Source organism: Bombus flavifrons, chromosome 7, assembly GCF_040668555.2.
Source record: "Bombus flavifrons isolate JBK064 chromosome 7, iyBomFlav1_principal, whole genome shotgun sequence".
In the NCBI taxonomy this organism is placed as follows: Eukaryota; Metazoa; Arthropoda; class Insecta; order Hymenoptera; family Apidae; genus Bombus; species Bombus flavifrons.
The window spans coordinates 16,599,749-16,620,043 of NC_138448.1; the positions used below are offsets into that span (position 1 = coordinate 16,599,749).

A 20,295-nucleotide genomic window follows, 5' to 3' on the forward strand; every position below is an offset into this window, starting at 1 on the left:
TTTTTTCTAGAGACGTTCCCGATTTTAACTACGATGCATAAATTTAATTTAGGATTTAGATAATACGTATTTTTTAAGAAACAGAAAGCTAATACGTAAGACACTAGGCCTTTTGAAACACGTCATAAGTAATTAATTATCATACAGTGTTAGTAAATGTGTTCAAAAGGATAGCGATCGACCATGTGCCTTATGCGTAGCGCATGTGAAAAGAATTTTGCAATTAAAATTTTTCGATGCGGCTACATTTGTACGCAAAACGTGTTGTTATATACTTTTATATATATTTAATTACGTTTGTTGCTGTTAAATCGGTCGTTATTCGTTTAATTAGTAGTAACGTTCCGATCGATATGTTAACCGATCCTCGATCATTGTAATGTTATTTGTCTAAAAAATAACGAGACGGGTTTTCATTATCTTTTAAAATAATCAGCGATCGGATCGAAGTAACTTTTAGAAATAATTGATTCGATGAATTCGCTCGTGTACTATGAAAACTTGAAATATTTCGTATTAATCGGCGCTTGTGGAGAAATCGAAATTAAAACGTACCGAATGAAAATGTGAAATAATGACAAAAGCGTAAGCAACAAATATCACGATAGGTGTAATAAACGATTTATTAATGTAACAAATCTTTTTATTTAATCATTTTCTAGCCGTAATGCTAGATAAATAATGCTAATAATTACTAATATTTTCAAGTGAATAGCAAACTGGATATAATCTTTGAACCGAATATCTTTCGCTCATTTTCATTTCACGATCGATAATAGAGACAGTATCAAGTAAATACAATAGGACAATGTATATTATATTCGAGTCGATTTACAATTAGTACAGAATGTCTCGTGCACTCATACGCATATATAGAATAATGTTGTTAATTTCGGAATACTGAAAATTATATCGTACAGTGCTACGAAATATGTTTGGAAATTGGCTAGCATAATAAAAGCTAAACTTAACACTACGCTTCTTTTTTTTTTTTTTTTTTGTCTTTTTTTTGTTACAAATGTCAATCGACGCAATATAAAAATTTATGCACGTGTTCGTAGTATCGCATGTCCAAGGCAATGAGAGTTGAAACAAAGAAACACAGGATCGAGAGACTACGTTTTCTCTTCTTCGCTTAAAAAATCTGTAGATATTACAAATATAAATAACATGGCTGTATTAAATTTTGTATTATGTAGTAACGGAAATTACTCGATCATTGTAACGAATGTCACATTCCTTCTATACCGCTAAATTCTTATTCTTACGTTTTAATGGAACGAAACTAATTCGCTGGATGAAAGACATTTTTTGGTAACAAGTTAACAAAAATATTTGTAAATATATTTAGATACCCACGTAAAAGTTATAAAATATTTGTCATTAGGTTATGTTTATTACTCGTAGTAGGATCATAATGGTTTTTTTACCGATAATCCATTCAACACGGAATTGGTAAAATAACGTTTTCGTAACTAGATCGCGAGCTTTGTCATTACCGTTTCAACCGAATTAACAAATTCTTGATTTCCACCTTCCTTTTTCAACTAGGTGTCACGTTACCTGTCATTTATAAAAGCAACATTTAATGCGATTATAACGCAGTTACGTTGTTTCCGGAAAAAGGAAGTACAGAAAGCATTCGATAATTGTAGAAAAAGATGTTCCGCGTAATTGCACAGTCCTCGTCCCCACTACGGAGTCTGACTACTAATTCTGTACTAATTCAAGCGTGAAACTTTATTGTTTTTCACCATATCTTAACGAAACTTTTACCAACGTATTTGGTAGATGTTTCTGATTAAAACGAGTGGCGACGAACTCGTAGAACCGATCCGTCCTCTCCGTATATATAACCGTTTAGGTGTCGCTTTATTTCCAAGATATTGCAAGGTATCGCTACAGTGTATTTCTGTTTATAATTACGCGTCTGTAACAGCGTACACGTCGGTATTGAATGCCGGCCGATTATTCCTCCGTTCGCTGAGAAAGATGGATCGGGCGAGATTAAAGGGCCGCTGTACAACGGGCATATGCAAGGCTGCAGGAATGCAAGAAACGTCCGTTATAATCTGTAACTCGATTAAAAGCGAATATCATCGATGGTATCGGGTTTGGCTTTGGTACTTTCGATCGAATCGTCGCCAAGTAAACGACCGACGTCCAATAGCGATGTATACGCTGGCACAGAAAGCACGATTATAAGCAGAAACAGAGCGTGTAACGGTAACTTGTAATATCTTGGAAAGCATGCGAGATAGACGGTTGTTATATGCGTAGGAAAAAGATACTCGAAAAATGTCACGCTTTACAACGTATTAAGAAAATCATGGAACTCGCAGAGAACGGAACGGTTCTACGAGTTCGCCATGAGCCAATTACACAATGTAATTCGAATTACATTTACTTCTTGATATGTATTTAATTATCATTTACTAAGTAAGCAAATATGCTCCAAATTACATGGTATTTGGTGTCGTTCTAATCAGAGAAACCGTGACAAAGGTGTTGGTAAAGGTTTTATCGATCACCAAGTCAAAAATTTGGCACGTCTAAAATCTCGGTTTCTAGGAATAGGATGGTTTTTACGTGTGCGCGATTATCGAATGTTTCCCGTAATGATACAAACCGAAGTCACAATGATGCATCCGAAACCTGTTGATCGTGAGCATGAATTCTTAAATAACAACAAAGTCTTCCGTTCCTTCGGAAGGTCTGCAGAGTTATCCTTCTGTAAGCGGCGGCGTAACCCAACCATACTTCTCGTGCGTTTTTACCAGACTTCTGAAGGATTCTTCGGCGGAACGTCTGTTAAATTCTTTGCTGGTCTTTGGTTTTCTCGCTACGCGGCCCTGAAAAGTAGTTTGCGGAATAAAATAATTTTGTGTGTATGTGCGCGTGCGTGTAATTGTTTATCTAATAAATTTTTGTATACATATACAGGGAATTATCTTGCAAAGCTCGCAAGGAAGATTATTAATATATAATTAATGACTATAACATGTAACTGATATATATATATATATATATATATATATATTATATCAGGTTATCCGGAAAGTATCTTTCTTTTACAGACACTTCTTTTACAACGATGCATCTTTATACAAACATGGAACCTAATCTATCAAACGTTGCGATCTTCATCTTGATAGAACGAAACGGATAAAATAATAGAAATGGTTCGTCGAAATGGTTCGAAAGCAGCGTAATTGGTGTACCGTATGCGGGGAACAACTGGTTCAGGATCGCAATTGTCGTAATTTCGATTCGAAAGAAGACGCTTGCCGTAAGCGTCAACAACGATCAAGGGCATCTTGATATACCGGCCAACGGTGCTGCATAGTCTACGCGTATGCGTTTCCAAGGATCTACTCTGGCCGTATTCCCAATGGTAGGACTCTATGGTCGGATATTAGACTCAACGCTGTAAGCGACTTGTTTCTTTCCTCTTTTTATTTAACTACTCGGGACCCATAAGCTACGATGCATAACACAGTACTTGCTTTACTTTCTTACGACACTCTTTGTTTTGCTTCGATAGCACTAGCCTTAAAACGATATTCAATTATGGCGTATAATACGCTCTTATTTCCATCAATTGCATTATCCGTCGGATCAACCTAACCCCAATCCGATAACGTCAACATCGCAAAAATGATCAACTGGTCTCGAAACAGTTAAATTTAATCCAGTTAGGATCCTATCGATGGTAAACGGGGGCCGCCGCTTTGATTTTACAATTTTTTCCCATCGTTACGGAGACTCGCGCTTCGGCTTTGTCTATCGTGTCTAAACGATAATCATTTTTTCTTAATCTGTCGAATCTAGCTACAAGGCTAGTTTCTTCCTTTCTTCGTAAAAATGACGACAGTACTGGATGGCTTTGGTAGAGAGTGGCGCTCTCGAGCATTTACCAGTGTCAGTGTGAAGCGTTTTTGTTCCTTTGTTTGTAAACACGACGATAGTATCGAGCGATATATTCTTAATCTCTTTCGAGTCTGCGCAGAACACTCACTCTGGCTTTGTAAACTCTTCCTTTTCCCAATAGTCACTTCGACATTATTCCCAGCATCCTGGTACACGGTCTCCTTTTGCTTATTCGTACGTTGTCATACTCGCACGAGCTACGACACCTTATTCTCCAACTATTCGTTCCATTGCTCCGCTATATCGCCAAGTTTGATCTTATACGCTCGACGCTTCGGCCTACGAAAAGTCAGATTTTCTACGTCGAGAATAAATAAAAAAAAGAAAAAAAAAAACGTGGAACAACGTTTTTCCGTTTATGGGCAAACCGTTTATGTGTCGCGCAAAACGGTTGCTCACAAGCTGACGCAAAATATTGGTTTTTCGCCTATACTTTCGATATACGGTACGATGTACGAATACCCAGACCTGTTACGAACCATGTTACGACCAAATTTCGACCATGTTTCTTCCGTTGGCAAACACGGTTGCCGACGAGCGTGTCCCCTTTATAATAAAATTAATAATTAATTAAAAATAATCAAGCGTACATGTTCGCAAAGTATCGGATCTTTTGGAAACTTTGGAATCGGCGAAAGATCGCGAACAAGGTTGAAAAGGATATTTTACCTGGCCTTTAACGATGCTGGCCGCGAATTGCGTGATAACGGCTTCGACCGTGTACGCACTGGCCCATCCTCTGGGCGTGAGAAGCTCCATACAGATCGCGCCGCCTTCCATAACGAAGCCTTTCTCGATTCTTGGCGAAATAACGCGCATAAAAGGTGGAGAGAACGGGAAATTCTCAGGAAACACCACATGGAGAAGTATGTAAGGTATATCGAGCTCCCTCATGTCCGCGGCCAGTTCACTTTCCGGATCGATCTTGTGCAGTCTCACGTGCCACTCGAACAAATTGTCGTTTACCAACTCCGCGGTGAACGTCGACTCGAGTCGATTCTGCGTCCTCTGAATTTCGCTTAGTTCCTTCATTAAACGACGTAAGCGAACTCTCTTATCCGGCATTGCAACCGTTCCCTGAAATAACTTTAAAATTACGAGACGAATCTCGTCGGACACTTGTTACGGACAAAGTTTCGTTATTTCACGTTCTTAACAAGCGTTTATTTTAACGTCGTTAACCGCGTTTCGATTACAACAGCTTGTCGACAAAAAACCCTCGAAAGCTATTTGATTTCTACTAACTAACGATTTTCTCGAAAACGACGCACCATGTGAACATATTTGTATCGACAACGCTGCTAACGCACTGACTAAAACGTAGAAATTGGTGGGAAACTAACGATCCAAAACAATATTTACTATCGTGTTCGTCATCTGGTACCAACGAATACCAGTCGTACGTAACGTAAATTGTTTATTCGCGGCTTTATCGATGATACGTGTCTGCCAATAAATTTGCAAAAAACCTCTCTCTCCATCTTATCCATCTTATCCATCTTATCGATAATTATGAAGCGAATCTTCGATATTGAATTTGATCCGCGTCCATAAATACATATTCAACTATAACGAACACGGTCTATATAAAAAATACATCTGTGAATACACGCGTACATATAGCAAATGGACGTAGTAAGAAAAATACCTGCGTGGAATTAGCAGTAGATTTTTTTGACTTGAAGAAACAACTCGCATGATTAGAGTTGCTAGCCCCGGGATTGTCGGACAATGCGGCATCGGTAGGAGTGACCGCATCCGGGCGATGATGTCGACTCAGAAGCCTCCTGGACGGAGAACTCGTCGAACTGCTTGCTCCATCTTGCTCCGAGATCTTCTCCGAGGGTCGAAAGAATTTTCGAAAAGCAGCCACCACCTTCTCCTTCGATCTCGTAGACATGGTTCTGCCAGCTTTACGATTACGCTATTTATTTATAATCGTAATTTTCTGTTAGTCGAATATCTCAACCATCTGAAACGAATCGATACGATTAAAAATATATAATTTAATTTATCGTTTGTCGTTCAATGGTGGGCGATAAAGTTTGTCAAGAAGGTATAATCGAACATTGAAATTTCGATTTCTCTTGTGTTTCGTACTACCCCGGATAACAGCGTCATTTTGCTGCTCTGCGAATTTTTATGAAACTTCATGTCGTTACAAACAACGCTCATTTCAACCTAATTTCCACCTAACGATAAACACAACCTTCGTTTCACCCACTAAATGTTACGAATATTACGACAAAAGAACTACTTTCAATATTCTCTATATTTTTCCCGTATTACGTGTATTCGTTCTGCGTGTTTCTACACTTTTGTGTGTGTGTGTGTGTGTGTAATTAAACATTCGCGGTCTATCTATGAAAAGTGATTACCTGAAACGACGAATTACATGTTACATTTTTCCATAATTTTCACACATATACACGTTCCGATACACGAGTCTTTCAATTTTTACTAATTTTTAACTAAACTTTTATACTAAATCAAAGCTTTTGGAAAACTTCAAACCGCAAAGTAGAACGATATAAAATACGATCTTCTCGATACCTATGAAAAAGTAAACTGACATACTCGTGTGTTATCATTACGTTATCAAAACAACTATAATTAGGAGATTTACGTAAACAATCTGAAATCTCTCGAGTCTCTGAAGTCTCCCTGAAAAAGAAAGCGATACAACGAAGCACATTTTTTATAATAACGTGGACAGATACATTTAATATAAATACATTTAATATCCGCCGATAATCGTTGGCGATTATATAAATAAACGAATTATTAGTCAAACTAACTGGAACGGTATAAAAGGATTTTCTTGCAGCACGAACTAGCATCTCGACGCGCGATAACGCGCCTTCTACGACACACGAATCTCTGTCCTCGCTCTATGGTGGTAAAACGATAGAACCACCAACTCCATCCAGCAACGTGTAAACGAGATACCCCATGTATACGATTCGTTTCATAACGTCACACTACTCGTTATTCTTTATATAGATGGAGAAACAGGTTTCCTATATTGCCGAAGCGCGAGTATCTTTTTAGCGGAATAATTGATTGATATAAGAAGAGAAAGACGAAGGTTCGTCGTAGGAAAGTAGCGTATGAAAAAGAGGCTAGTGCGAGGCAATGTTCGGTAAATATCGCGCCAGCATCCGCAACAGCGCAGGTATAGAAAGTATTTAACACGAGTCGTTTGCAACACTGCACCACCACCACTCACCCTTTTCTCCCTTTACGAGATCAGCGGTTATTCCGTTTGGACGACCGTTTCCGAGTCATCGTTAAACATCGGCCACTAACGCGTCCGTGGTATATAAATAATGGAGAGAAGAGGCGCGATGCGTTCGTCTCGAGAGCACGCACGGACGCAGTAGATAGACGACAGCGGAACACGGCGCAGTCTCCACCCTCGTTGAAACTGGCCGGGCGCGTAGTTCGGAAGGGTTGCTAGCAACCATGCCCAGGGCCGTCTCTTAACCTCATCCAGACCAACACCTTATTACCGTCTTTCGAATTTTCAAATGTTACGTTAAAAGTTGAACCTTATCTTAAAATTTACCAGTTAAAAGATGAATAAATTACGAGATAAGCAACTCTGTCAACTATGTGTAACATTAGCTCCGATCGTCGAGTCTGTTTTAATTACGACTTTACCACATTTTCCAGTCTATCCCAACATTTTACACATGTCTGTCTTTTACACATTTTATTTTATTATTATCGCTTTCAATCAATCGCTCGCTCTATAGTATCTTTCTTATCACCTACACCTTCCATAGAGATTTCGAATCGTCTAATCCGAATTTACCAAGAGATTTATCATTTCCATCGGGTCCAATCGTTCTCAATGACAAACAACAGGTCGTTTCGCGATAGATACGTAGTATAAAGTGTTAGAAGCGCGTTTGAGCCTATTTTATTCCAAACAAAATCCCGTTTATACGATCTTTCAAAAACCTAATGTTTTACACCTATGTCGATTAATTACTCGGTGATATTTTCATGATCCTTTAATCGCGAACGATTGTCCGACATTTTTCGTTTCACTGCTACGGCAGTAGTATATAGAGTAGTATGGGCAGTTGTACAAGTTTTCACCATTTCCAGTAATACTGTTACGCGACCCCACGTACGCTGTATATGGTTTAAGAAGCGCCGCATTATACGAAAGTTACGAACGAGCGTCGATACGTCTCAAAATTTCAAACGAGTACGAAGCATTATCTTTTCAAAAATAACTCTTTTTTTTATTATTTTTATTAAAATAAAAATTTAAAGTAAAGTAAGTAATTTAAATTAAAGTAAAAATTTGTCTGTACAAACAGCTTGTCTGCAAAAAATTTCGCTATATCATCCAGAAGTTTATGTACAACGAATACCTCCAATTATATTATATCATTGTTTCACGATAAATAAATAAAAGCCCATTTCCAAAAATATAATTAATTCCTTCTGAATAGCAATATTAAGCAGTAACATATTAGGATGCCTTCTTTATAACATATAAGAAATACCGTACAACAATCTAAATGTTACTTCATTACTAATCAAATAATGCCCGTCTACTTTATCGTACCAATCATTCAATTATTTTTTACCGTAATTATTCGTGGTATCATGCGCGATACGAGACCAACTATCAACTATTATAGCGCGCCTCTACGCGTGCGTACGTACGCGCCTGAGTGAAATTATTATGTAATAAATTAGATCGAATTAAGAGACGTAGTTAGTTAGATAAGTTTCTAATTGATTACAAATTTTAAAATACATTTGTTATTGTTTTACACGTGTTTAAAATATATCGCATAATCGATAAATATTTATTCACGCGGAACCGCGTTATAAACCGTATAGTGCGTATCTAGCGATACTTTAAGCTATCATCTATAGAAAAGAAACGAGTATCCAAGAAGGAAATATATTCAATCTAAGAAAATCGATCGCAACGAAAGATAATGATCTACCATATTAGATGATAGAACTGCATAAAAAATTAAACGACAAAATAAGCGCAACAAAATTTCCGATCCTTTGCACGACACGATGAAATGGTACACGGCATTCCTAATTTTCCCTTTAAAACAAATTTCATTGTATAATAAAGCTATCATATTACAACCAAGTTGTACAGTATAAAATTGAGAATCCATCACGCGTGACTCGATTTATACAATATTATAATTTATTCGCTATATAACCTTACGAATTTATACAATCTGCGGCCCTGTTTAATGTAAATAAATTTAATAACTTAATATCGATCCAATTTACGCGTATCATATTGGCAAATATTAGATTACACAGGGGCAGATTGTAACTGGTCAACCTTTTAGTACAACATGAAAATGGTACATAAATTAAAAATCTTATCTAGACTGTGCAATGTAGTAGATAATTCAGCGTGTAGCGATAATTTACCAATAAAATTAATTATCATCTCCTGATATTTTAAACAACTTTTAAACGCTATAAAAAACACTCGTATAAAAAGATATAATATAGATACTAATGTGTCGTAAATTTCAGTATTTTTAACACTCACTCGCTTAACGCAATTAAATTAAATTAAATTAAATTATACTTCTACTTATTCTTACAGATACTATTTACTCTTCCACGGTTTTATAATATAACAATTTAAATATCGATTTGAAAATAAGAAAACCAACACATGCTTAGTTACGTAAGCAAATACCAGAAAGCATGATAAATATTGAATCCATATCCATTTCAATTCCTCCCAAATACTAGGTTGATAATGAATTAAATAATCCCTATAAACTAGCTCTCCTTGGATAACTACTACGTTTTCATTCGAATAACCCGATTGTTCCATTACATATTTATCGCTTATTTTAGCTGCAACTGAAAGAAATTTTTATTACCGTATCTTCTTTCTAGTAAGGGATAACATTGAAAAATACCACTTACATTTCCTCTTAAAATTTTCCATAAGTAATTCATCTATGGAATAGTCAGAAATTTCTATACTGTGATTATTATACGTTTGATATAAACCTTCGCTAGTGATCACGCTCTTTTGTTGCAATATCAAATCACCGTAGAAACATACTTTCTGCGCCTCTTCGTTCAACGTATGAGTAAAATATGCAATGGATTCTACCGTCGTCTCCACTAACTGCTATAACAGAATTAATATCGTCGCTTATAAATAACAAAGCAAGAATAATACAATAGCGATAAGAAGAAACGATAACAAAATAACAAACGTACGGCCATACCTTTAGTTGGAAATTGAAGAAAAGTAAAAGTTTAAGAGATCTTATAGGTTCGTCGGTATAAAAGTGTGCTTCAAACTTTAAAATGTCCTTTCTACCATCCATATTTGTATCTATTTCTCGAACCTGAAATCTTTAAATTCTCATTAATTCTTATGCAAAATATATATACGATAACAAACAGTTTACAAATATCAATGTAATAATTCGTATCTTTTACATTATAATAACATAAAGATAAAACCTTTATCAATATACAGTCATCCTTGATTTCGTTATCCTTGTATGTTTTAGAAGTTGAACAAATTATAGGATTAATACTGTAATCTCTGTTTGCTAACAGAATATATTTGTAGTTAAACGATACATCAGGCTTCTCCATTAGTACACGATTTTTCAATGAGTAACCTGAAAATTATATTAATTAACTATATAATACAGAATATAAAAATATAAATTACGCTGTCATAAAGTAGGATACCATAGTTATGAATGTTACAAATTATGGTAAAATATATTGACATAACTACGTGTAAAAATAAAATGTTAAAAAATATATACCTCCTGTGTTCGAAATAATGAAAAATGGGGTAATCAACGATAAAATTATAAGAAATAGTACGACGAGAAAGCTTAAAGAACATATTTTACTTTTGTATTTATAATCGATAGGACTTGAAAATATTTCGAGAGCAGCCATTTTGGCGCGTTGTCTTGGAAAAGGTTAAGAAAATAGGTATATACGTATATACATATGTGTAGGTACATGTGTATAAGTAATAGCGGCAAAGATACAAAGATAGAGCACGGGCAGTCATACGTTATGTTTATATAGTACAGTGTAAGTGGACGCGATGCGGGAAAAGAAAGAGAACGCTGGCACAGAGGCCCCTTCTGTCCTTGTCTAATTAAGCATGCACACCAACGTCGCTCCTTGATTTATAGGAAATTTTTTATTTCCTAACGCCGATCTAGTGCTGCACCATGCGGCCAAGCGCCTCGGCCGCACGGTGCAGCACCTGTACCGTAAAACAACTGGAATTACGGACGTGAGCATTCTCGTTTTCTCTTCGGTTTGGTTAAATTATAGCGATAATCATCTTTACTTAGTTGTAAGATGTAATATTATTGCCTTTTCTTATTACTATTTAGTAGGTTTCTCCTTCCTAAAGTTAAGAGTTGCATCTTCGAATTCTACGCATTGAAAGCTACCAAATAGCAATAAAATCAGAAAAACCAATAATGTTATTTCAATTAACACGAAGTTCAGCCGTATTTTTACTTACCTTTATAATAATATTATTAATAGATCGCATTAGTTCGTGCCGCTGGGGACAGATGACTCTGGAACGGATGTTGCTTTAGTTCATGCTGTAGCCGTTAGGTTTTAGAGGTTGAACATTTTGTTATTTGCACAGTCAACAGGTGTCGCTCGTGCGTATAGAAAAAGCTGATAAAAATCGAGGCGAATATCGAACGCAATGAAGTATTTCTCCGAAATGGCTTCATCATTTAATATGCAAAAGAGTGCAGCTGAAGCTTATCAATTGATTCTGGGCATTTATAGTGAAGCCGCTCTTTCGGAAAAAACGTGTAGGAAATGGATGCAACGTTTCAAACAAGGTGATATTGAAAATCAAGGACAAGAAACGCTCAGGGCTTCCGAAAAAATTTGACGATGAGGAACTGTAGGAGTTATTGGATGGAAATCCGGGACAGACGCTTAAAAAATTGTCAGTAGCTCTCGGAGTCGGCATATCGACCGTGTCGAGACGGCTACATGACCCAGGGAAAATCTATAAGAAAGGAAAATGGGATGCCTTGTTGATTGTCAGAAAGCTGAAAGTTGAATGAATCGCTTGGCATTTGCATTTCCTTGCTTCCTAAGCATAGGGGGAAAAGCTCTTTTTGTAACGTATCGTAACTGTGAACGAAAACTGGATCTACTACGGAAACCCGAAACAGAGGAAATCGTGGGTGAGCCCCGAACAATTTTCAACATCGACACCAAAACGGAATGGCGCGAAAAGTACAGTTAGACAAACACTGATGAACCTGGAATGGGAAATTTTCCCACACCCACCATACACCCCCGACATTGCTCCTTCCGGTTTTCACTCTTGTTCCGTTCCATGCAACACGCCTTGGAAGACACGTATCTTGCCAATCTCTCCAGGAACTTCGAAAATGGATCGATGATTGGATCACTTCAAAAGAGAAGCTCTTCTATCGACAAGGGATCTAGCTTTTACCAAAAAGATGGCAAAATATAGTGGAAATTGCAATTGCAATTACTTTGATTGATATCCGATTGTAACATAATATGAAGATAATAAATATTCCAAGTAAAAAAGCGGCATAAATTAACGCAAACCCTTCGTAATTACTTAAAAAAAAAAAAAAAAAGAAAAAAATGATCATATGTGCGAAAGTTCTCTGATAGCATGTATTAATAATTAAGTTTTATGATAATATTAACTAGTATGTCAAGTTTCATGTATACAGACATAATTGCAATCTACTTGTATTTTCGATCAATCGATTCCATCGGAAATCAATAGCTATTCCAAACTGTTCATCACTAGTCCGAGAACAACCAGAACACTGAGAACATGATCTGAATAATAAACCAGAATAATGAGCGTGAACATTGAGCACTCTCGCTTCCTCTCTGATACAAACCATAAGCTCTATGACTTATGATAATATATAGTGTTTGTTTAGAATTTTAAGCGGATAGAATGAATTTTTCATTATCAGTAGCATTATATTCTTTACCTTAAATATTACTTATAGGGATAACCATTGTTTGATACAAAAATAGGTTAGGAACATACGGAAAGGAAATATTTTAAGTTGTTATGATATTTAGGTTATGATGTACAACAATATCGTTCAAAATACCGGTAATGATTTAGTCAAAAAGTGAGCTTTTAAACACGATTGAGCGTTTAAAAATGTTTATTTCTTTTTGTTACAAATAATTTGTTGTTATACAATATAAAAAAAATGACAGATGAAGAAAGGGATACCTTTTTAAAGTTTTTACGAGATTTAAAAGGTACGTAACTAAAAATACAATAAGCATTAAAAAGTATTCAAACAGTAGTGTGATTTACGTTTCAATATATAAAAGCATAGTGGCGCTAGTACTTACAGTTATAGTATATTTGGAATTATTCATTAGGATGTGTCCATGTTTTCTAAGAATCTATAGACAACAAATAACAGCTATAGAACCTTTATTATGGTAATGTATTCATACCAAGCAGAAAAGTATTTGAATATGTAACTTGTCATTTCCTTTGCTCTAAGAAAGCTAAACATAAATAAATGAATTTCAGTATGTTTTAAATGATTTTGAAAGGAAATGAAAATGAAAATTTAATATCTGTCCATTACTGAGAAACTTAAGAAAGAGGGAAATTATACAAAGAGAGAATATAGATCATTTAATCAGAAGTAAATTAACAACTCGGCTCATAATTAAAGAGTTCAATAATAATGAGAATATTGCAATTAAACCGCCATCCTGACATCAGAAGAAATTAACACCAATAGAAGAGAAATCAGTTCTTTGCGACATAGAAAAAATTATTTTTTACCTGCATCATGATATCATTGGTATTAATCATTACTACAAAATTGAAGAAGAAAGCGTATGTATAATTATGTCAGCAAACTTTATGGAAGAACAATATTATGTAATGACGATATTGTAATGCAATATTGTATTGTAATTTTTAAACGATGAATTGCTTTTCTATCATCCTGTTTGAATACTTTTATTATTGACTGTATATATGTACATATATACCATAGTTATTTTCCCTTACAAATATATATTACTAATATATATTAGATTGATATAATATGCAAATAGTAATGTACGATAAAATGTTTTTAATTTTAAATCTTCCGATAAGTACATTTTTTCCTGTTCTTTCTTTTGTAGTAAAAAAGAAAGATTATTCTACATTTGAAGAATCACTCAGTACATTACAAAATTATGCTGCGACCAAAGGGTTAATAGATGAAGATATCGATTTGTTAGCAGATATTATTATAAATACAGAATTAGGTGAGTATACAAACCGTTATAAGAAACAAACAGTTACATTCTATTGAAAACATAAAGGAAAAAATATGTTTGCTAGGTGCTACTAAATTAGTATCCTTGGCAAAGTGTTTAGTTCCAAGACACGAGATACCTGAACGCACAGTCAAGTCCCTTATTTCTTGGTGCCTAGCATCTATAAATGAACTGCCTATTACTGTATCCACTATTATTATACAATGGACAGTTGGTAATATTTTCTTTTTCTTTTTTTAATCTTATAATAATGTGACGGAACAAAATATATATAAGATAAAAATTTAAATTGTATGTGTGTTCGCGTGCTTTCAGGCATATTGGACTATCAACTAATAGATAAAAAGGTTATAAATATATATTATAGCGTCTTCTTTTATATGATGTTGAAAAAGGAAAGACTGGTAAGTGTGTATACATTCTGTTTACCAATACTGCGTATGTAAATTTATAAAAGAACTTGTAATTACAATAAAAAATTTTAATAACGATCATAATATAAGTCATATTGTGTAGTTACATTATTTAAATATTTTCCTACTATTACCATTGTAGGAAAGACATATAGCACGTATCATTTATGTATTAACAAAACCAGAAGATGTAACTCGCAGAGATGTATCTAGATTACTAAATCTTCATCAGAAATATTCGAAACCTCGTAAACATATTATTGTCTTATTGTCGTAAGTAATTGCGATTTGAGTTGGTTCATTTAACGAATGTAATATTAATTTGCGTAAGATTTATTTTAGATTATTCAAATCTTACAAACCGGAATTAGTTCCTGAAAAAATTCAATCTATAAATACAGAAAGTGTATGGAAACCAATACCTGAAATTTTGCGATTAATGCTTCAAGACGCGAAAAGTCGTTTAGAGAGTCAACAAACACAGGACTTACATTCAGAGTGTTTTAACTGGAATGTATTTGAGGTAAGTATTGGATAATTATAAAATTTATATAAACGTGAAATATTCATATATTTCTTTAACTTTAATAGTTTATGAAAACAAAGAAGACTGTAGCACCTCTGTTACCACCTGTAGGATATTTTCAAATTGGCTCCAATATTTTCAAAGAAAAGGATACAAAATCTATCTTTGAGATTTCTAGGTAAATAAATAATATTATTGCTTTATTACGTTTATTGATTGATATTCGTTACATAGTAAGCTATTACAGTACAGAAGAATTGGGAAAATTGCACTTAAGTGTAGAATTACCGTGTAATGCCATATCACTTTTGTCTAATATTGCTGGGTATCACCTTCTTACATTTGCTGATTTCCACTATCAGAGTAGATTCTCTTATAATCTCTACAATACTTTAGTAAGAGGTACATCTATAATATAATCTGTAATATAATAAATGTTTCTAGAAAAATAAATTTAATGCTTCTTTCATTTCAGCATTTATTTTGGAAAATGAAAAATTTTCTACAGAAGAAATTAACAAATTACTTGATATAACTATAGAATTTTCACAATATATGCAACAAGATATACTTGTCGTTAATCGTTTCCTTGATGAATATCTGTATTTTAATACGGGAGAATATCAATCAAAGTTACTAGTTTTATTGCAATGGATGACGTCGGTGTCTATTAGCGGTATATCTTCATTTATATTTATTAAGGGACTACGTACAAAAAGTTAATTCTCTATAAATATTTTTATTCAAATGATCTTCGTAGAATATTTCTTCTTATTGATAGACATTGATTGACTGATTGGTTGGTATCATATTGGCTTGAAAAGATATGAATAAGCAGAGTTTCTGTGGTCAATTTTTATAAAGATTTAGTTATCTATCCTAAAAACCAATTGCTTTTTGTTTCTATCAAGCGATGTACTATTATTTTGATTATACATGATTTTCTCTTACTATTGAAGATTTATATTTAGATGGATATTTTTAGATAGATGGATACATAGAAGAATTTTTAAACGAAACTTGCGAAATTGGTAGATGTAAAAATATTCTTCTAATAGTTAAAAATTTAGTTCAGAATTTCGTTTACTTAGTGCTGTATTATATATTTCTGTACTTAGTGTAATTATTTTATAAAAATAAAATATATTCAGATTTACAGGAAAAGATATTAGTTCATGTACAAAATATGTTTTACGAATCAACCTTAAGTATGAAGTGTGAAATTATCAGAACATTGAAAATGTTGATCACAAATTTGGTATGTTAAACATATTATTTTACTACCTTATTTAACTCACAGTTGGCTTTCCTATTGCATAAATTACTTTTGTTGAAACTATTTAAATATCAAAAATAACATAAAAATAAGAGTAACATAATTATTAATAAAGCAATAGTAGTCAACTGACAATTTTACAATGCCATTTTTTTGTAGTTTGTTAGTCAAGCATTTGAAGAATGCAGTCATAAAACGCCTGCACCATTTCTAGGGCAAGGTGCAGTGGATAATTTAGAAGAGGCTATTCCTATTCTCACAAAAACCACAAAAACCCTTATCGTGTCTGGTTTAAACATACATTCGTACGATATTTTATTACTCTCAGAAGCATTATCATTTTATGAGGAGGTATATGATGAAGATAAATAATAATATCTTCGTATAATTAACATAAATAGTAATGAAAATATTAATAACTCAGTGCCGTACTTTTACTGAAAATGTTTAGATTTGTATATTGGAAAATCGAAGTACCATAATGTCGTTTACATTAGCACCTCCTGCAGTAATTTATGGAGGTTTTATTACGAAGCATTGTGCGATTTTGTCAAAAATATGCAAATTGCTATTGAGGTATGCATCCTATAAACTTTGTTTACGTTTATAAATTAGCCTTTCAATTTCAATATCTGCTCACAGGTATCGTAATAGGTGTTTACAATTAAAAAATCGTAAGGTACAAAAGTTATATAAGAAAAAGTTTAATACTATATCTATCTATGCTCAAGACATTGTTGAAGCATTATGGTATGACGAGGTATGTAAATATGACATTAAAATCAGTTAATGAATAATCTAATCATCAAATGTTAATATTCTGTAATGAATTTCTACATTAAATTGTGCTGTCAGGCTCGACTAATTTGAAAACATGTATTTTTTATTATATTGCCGTTATGAATCGAAATTAAAAATTCGAATAAAATATTAATAAAATCCCATCGGGATGGAATTAAATTGTCAATTAATTAATTATAATTAATATAATATAAGAATATTATGTTTAAAATATCTTTTCTATATTAAATTTTCACCATCAGAAAATAATTCTTCTTTCTTTTTCTTTTTTCTTCTTTTCCTAATTTTGGCATTTAAGAATTATATTTTTCGCTAAACTTATATTTTTCAGCCATTTAAAAAACGCAGTAATATGTACTTTTTAAAAAATGTTCCAACGAGAGTGATGGAAGATTTAAAACATTGCAATCTAAATTGCCTTTTAAATATTAGTAACCATTATGCCATCTTACCTTACAAATGTATATTGAACAAAACAGGACTGAGTATTAACACAAGAGAGGTAAGAAATAACGCACAGTTATTTTTAATCTTTTTGTCTATTAGTTCTTTAAATGATATTGACGTACCTAATAGAGTAAAATTACTTTTTAACATTTAATGATAACTTCTAAATGATAAAAAGTTATTTCAGCGATGATAATATTTTTACAGGCTGCTATGAGCGTAGCATTGTATTATTATCCAACCATAAGTGAATTTCTTGATATATTTCAAAATTAACTGTAATAATAAATTTAGATATTAAAAGGTATGTACATTATTTCCAAAGAAATTTAAGATACTCTTGAGATGTAATAAATGTTTTTAGCTGTACGTTTTATACATTAAAACAATAATTTATAATGTTTGTAATAATAAGTACGTGTGAAATAAGTTGATTTAAATTAATCATTGCCTTTTATTTCTTTGATTTTTACATAAAAATTTTCATGTACAGTTCATTCAACAGTCTTTAATACATATCTACCTAATGAAAAGTTACATATAAATTATCATGGATGCCTTGGGCTCATACTTTAGAAACTATATCATTTTTTTTTTTTTTACATATCTTTTAATTTATCTTACTTATTTTATGCATTAATATTTAGTGTACACATTGCAGTAGATCGAAAATTACTCATGTTTACATGAAAATAGTAGCTTGACAATGCATTATGCAGAAAATCTCTTTGAAAGTGAGCGTGAACATCTCTTAAATTTAAAATCTATATAATGCTCTATTAAAAGTATTCTAAATACATATTCTAGAAGAGGCCATGCTATCGATGCAACATTATTCTAAATACTAAATATACTTTATAACTACCATACTTTAAAACAATACATGTATGTATTACTAATACTATTGATAGTCCGTTAAAGAATTGATAGGGTACCATTTTGATACATGTTATTCATCAATATTTCGAGTAAGTTTCAAGAATAGAACAAAAAAGTTTATATATATATATATATATATATATATATATATATATATATATATATATATATATATATATATGTATATATAACTCGTTATAACTGAACTATGTATATATTTCTCTATTGCGGATTGATTTTCACAAAATCACATTCATTATTGCTTTAGAATTCAATCGTACCGTGCAAAGGAATGAATAAAGAATGTAAATGTATAATACTACTAACTATGTTGAATTCAAAGAAAGATTTACTATAAATATCAGTATATACGATGTATTACTATTATTTAATTGATACAATATATACCACATTAGCATATTTTTCTACGTTTTCTTTTTCTTTGCTATAAACTGATACAGCTACATAATAGTACATCATCATGTCAATAATAACGATTTAAGACAATGACAACATCAAGAACTTAGTGCTTCTATAACGATTATAATATGTTATAAAATTGTCCCCAGTTTTAATGAATCAATCAAAACTGTGAAACTTTGCTTAATATCATAACATTTGTACCATCTAAACATGTCTCGTGTTAAGCTGCAAATGAAGTATTTTCAAAGATCGATATAACAACCAGATACATATTCATACATCTAGAGTATTTATACCTATAAAAATAATGATTATATATGGTGATGCATTACGCTAGAAAATTATATTTTGCTATGGACACATTCAGAGATGTTATAACTACGAGTACATATAAGAATTAACAGAGAATGTTCACCTCTACCAAAATTTTTAATAGATTCTTTCTTTTTCATGATAACATACAATTTGATTTGCAAATATCTTGAAAAGATATTACATGTTTTCATTAATAACTGTACAAGCACTTTACTAAGAATAGCATAGTTAAATTTCATCAATCTTGAGCAATGTATTCATGTTACCTATACTATTTTAAATTGTAACATGTTTTTATGGACTGTCTTTGGTGTAAATATATTCTCAGACTAGAAAATAATAGTATCAAGAGGCCTGGAATGTGAAAACAGTAATGTACATTAAATTTAGTAGATTTGGTAAAAGTGCACATCATTTTTCATGATATTAGCGATCAGAAACTTTGCTTCTATATGTAGCGATTATAGTATGTCAATTATAATTAATTTGTTCAAATCAGATAGTATGAGCAGCATAAAATAATGTTTGATATTAAAAGTATATCAATAGAAACAGAAATATTTATAACAATGTTTAATACTTATGCTGCTTAAACTACTTTGGATGTAAAGCCTGATATATTCTTATAAAGATAGAGAATAAATTAAAATTATTATTAAAAAAAAAAAAGTGTATCGTAAACATATGATGTTATACTAGTAAACAATAACAATTAATATTTTATTGTCATGAATTTGAAAAATATCATTAAAGCAGTTGCGTTTGTTCGGATGAGAGTGCTGAAATAGCATTTAGTTATAGTCTGTGATCGGCAGTCACTCGGTTGTAATAAAGAATGATTCATTTTAGAAACTAACTTTAAATTACATGTAATACTAATAACATCACTGCAGTTCCATGTTGACATTAAGTTGAATTTGAATATAACTTCATCGACAAAC

General features: G+C 32.7%; 3 protein-coding genes across 8 annotated transcripts; 1 reads left to right on the forward strand and 2 right to left on the reverse strand.

The window, feature by feature from the left end:
* Positions 1-1,533: 1,533 nt before the first annotated feature.
* Positions 1,534-7,552, reverse strand: LOC138182017 (ubiquitin-conjugating enzyme E2Q-like protein 1). 2 transcript variants are annotated; one of them, XM_069117472.1, is made up of 4 exons: positions 7,160-7,552; positions 5,579-5,902; positions 4,600-5,007; positions 1,534-2,852 (listed from the first exon to the last, which is right to left on the reverse strand). In XM_069117472.1, exons 2-4 carry the CDS (start codon positions 5,828-5,830, stop codon positions 2,724-2,726), a joined length of 789 nt encoding a protein of 262 aa, XP_068973573.1. In that variant the 5' UTR covers positions 5,831-5,902; positions 7,160-7,552; the 3' UTR covers positions 1,534-2,723. The 2 variants fall into 2 exon arrangements, with proteins under 2 accessions (XP_068973573.1, XP_068973574.1); XM_069117473.1 differs by lacking the exon at positions 7,160-7,552 and adding an exon at positions 6,729-7,143.
* Positions 7,553-8,668: 1,116 nt separating this feature from the next.
* On the reverse strand, positions 8,669-12,074 carry LOC138182016 (transmembrane protein 231). Of its 3 annotated transcripts, none has more exons than XM_069117471.1 (5): positions 11,464-12,074; positions 10,426-10,589; positions 10,185-10,307; positions 9,874-10,084; positions 8,669-9,807 (listed from the first exon to the last, which is right to left on the reverse strand). In XM_069117471.1, the coding sequence occupies exons 1-5, from the start codon at positions 11,495-11,497 to the stop codon at positions 9,545-9,547; spliced, it is 795 nt and encodes a 264-aa protein (XP_068973572.1). In that variant the 5' UTR covers positions 11,498-12,074; the 3' UTR covers positions 8,669-9,544. The 3 variants fall into 3 exon arrangements, with proteins under 3 accessions (XP_068973572.1, XP_068973571.1, XP_068973570.1); XM_069117470.1 differs by lacking the exon at positions 11,464-12,074 and adding an exon at positions 10,743-10,907 and having other exon boundaries at positions 9,874-10,081; XM_069117469.1 differs by lacking the exon at positions 11,464-12,074 and adding an exon at positions 10,743-10,907.
* Positions 12,075-12,206: 132 nt separating this feature from the next.
* LOC138182018 (centromere protein I) lies at positions 12,207-18,744 on the forward strand. 3 transcript variants are annotated; one of them, XM_069117475.1, is made up of 16 exons: positions 12,207-13,242; positions 14,137-14,262; positions 14,339-14,488; positions 14,590-14,678; positions 14,830-14,960; positions 15,030-15,210; positions 15,279-15,391; positions 15,461-15,615; positions 15,689-15,889; positions 16,365-16,471; positions 16,649-16,840; positions 16,941-17,065; positions 17,132-17,249; positions 17,622-17,792; positions 17,945-18,041; positions 18,399-18,744. In XM_069117475.1, exons 1-15 carry the CDS (start codon positions 13,191-13,193, stop codon positions 18,011-18,013), a joined length of 1,980 nt encoding a protein of 659 aa, XP_068973576.1. In that variant the 5' UTR covers positions 12,207-13,190; the 3' UTR covers positions 18,014-18,041; positions 18,399-18,744. The 3 variants fall into 3 exon arrangements, with proteins under 3 accessions (XP_068973576.1, XP_068973577.1, XP_068973575.1); XM_069117476.1 differs by lacking the exon at positions 17,945-18,041; XM_069117474.1 differs by lacking the exon at positions 18,399-18,744 and having other exon boundaries at positions 17,945-18,070.
* The last annotated feature ends 1,551 nt before the right edge of the window (positions 18,745-20,295 follow it).